Source organism: Capsella rubella, unplaced genomic scaffold (assembly GCF_000375325.1).
Source record: "Capsella rubella cultivar Monte Gargano unplaced genomic scaffold, Caprub1_0 scaffold_95, whole genome shotgun sequence".
Classification (NCBI taxonomy): Eukaryota; Viridiplantae; Streptophyta; class Magnoliopsida; order Brassicales; family Brassicaceae; genus Capsella; species Capsella rubella.
Genome location: NW_006238833.1, coordinates 3,951 through 4,243, shown reverse-complemented (window position 1 = coordinate 4,243; position 293 = coordinate 3,951). Strand labels below are relative to the sequence as shown.

The window sequence follows — 293 nt, the reverse complement described above, 5'->3', positions numbered from 1 at the left end:
TCTTAGCCAAGACAAAATCTCCCTTGTCTTCTCATCGTCGTCTTTGGTTTTTAAGTCCATAATGGGTCCAACCGTGTATACCGGAGGAGTATTCGTATTCTCCCCGGAAAAGAACTTTAACGCCTGAGGTTCCATCTCAGCCACTGAATTTACTAAAATACCTCTCGTTGCTCTGAAACTTCTAGCTCGACCCAAAACGTAAGGAAACCATTTCTTGTCTAGCATCACCGAAGGCAAACAGTTCGCTGAAAATGGTCGAGTCAGTGTTGGAACGTCAAACTTTACGTCAGGGT

General features: G+C 44.4%; 1 protein-coding gene across 1 annotated transcript in view; it reads right to left on the bottom strand.

Annotated features, from left to right (window-relative positions):
- The window catches only part of LOC17874322 (UDP-glycosyltransferase 71B1), a 1,766-nt gene that overhangs the window by 786 nt on the left and 687 nt on the right, over positions 1–293 (bottom strand). The window contains 1 exon segment of the mRNA XM_023785825.1: positions 2–293. This exon segment is cut by the window's right edge and continues 687 nt beyond it. Within this exon segment, the coding sequence (XP_023641593.1) occupies positions 2–293 (292 nt within the window).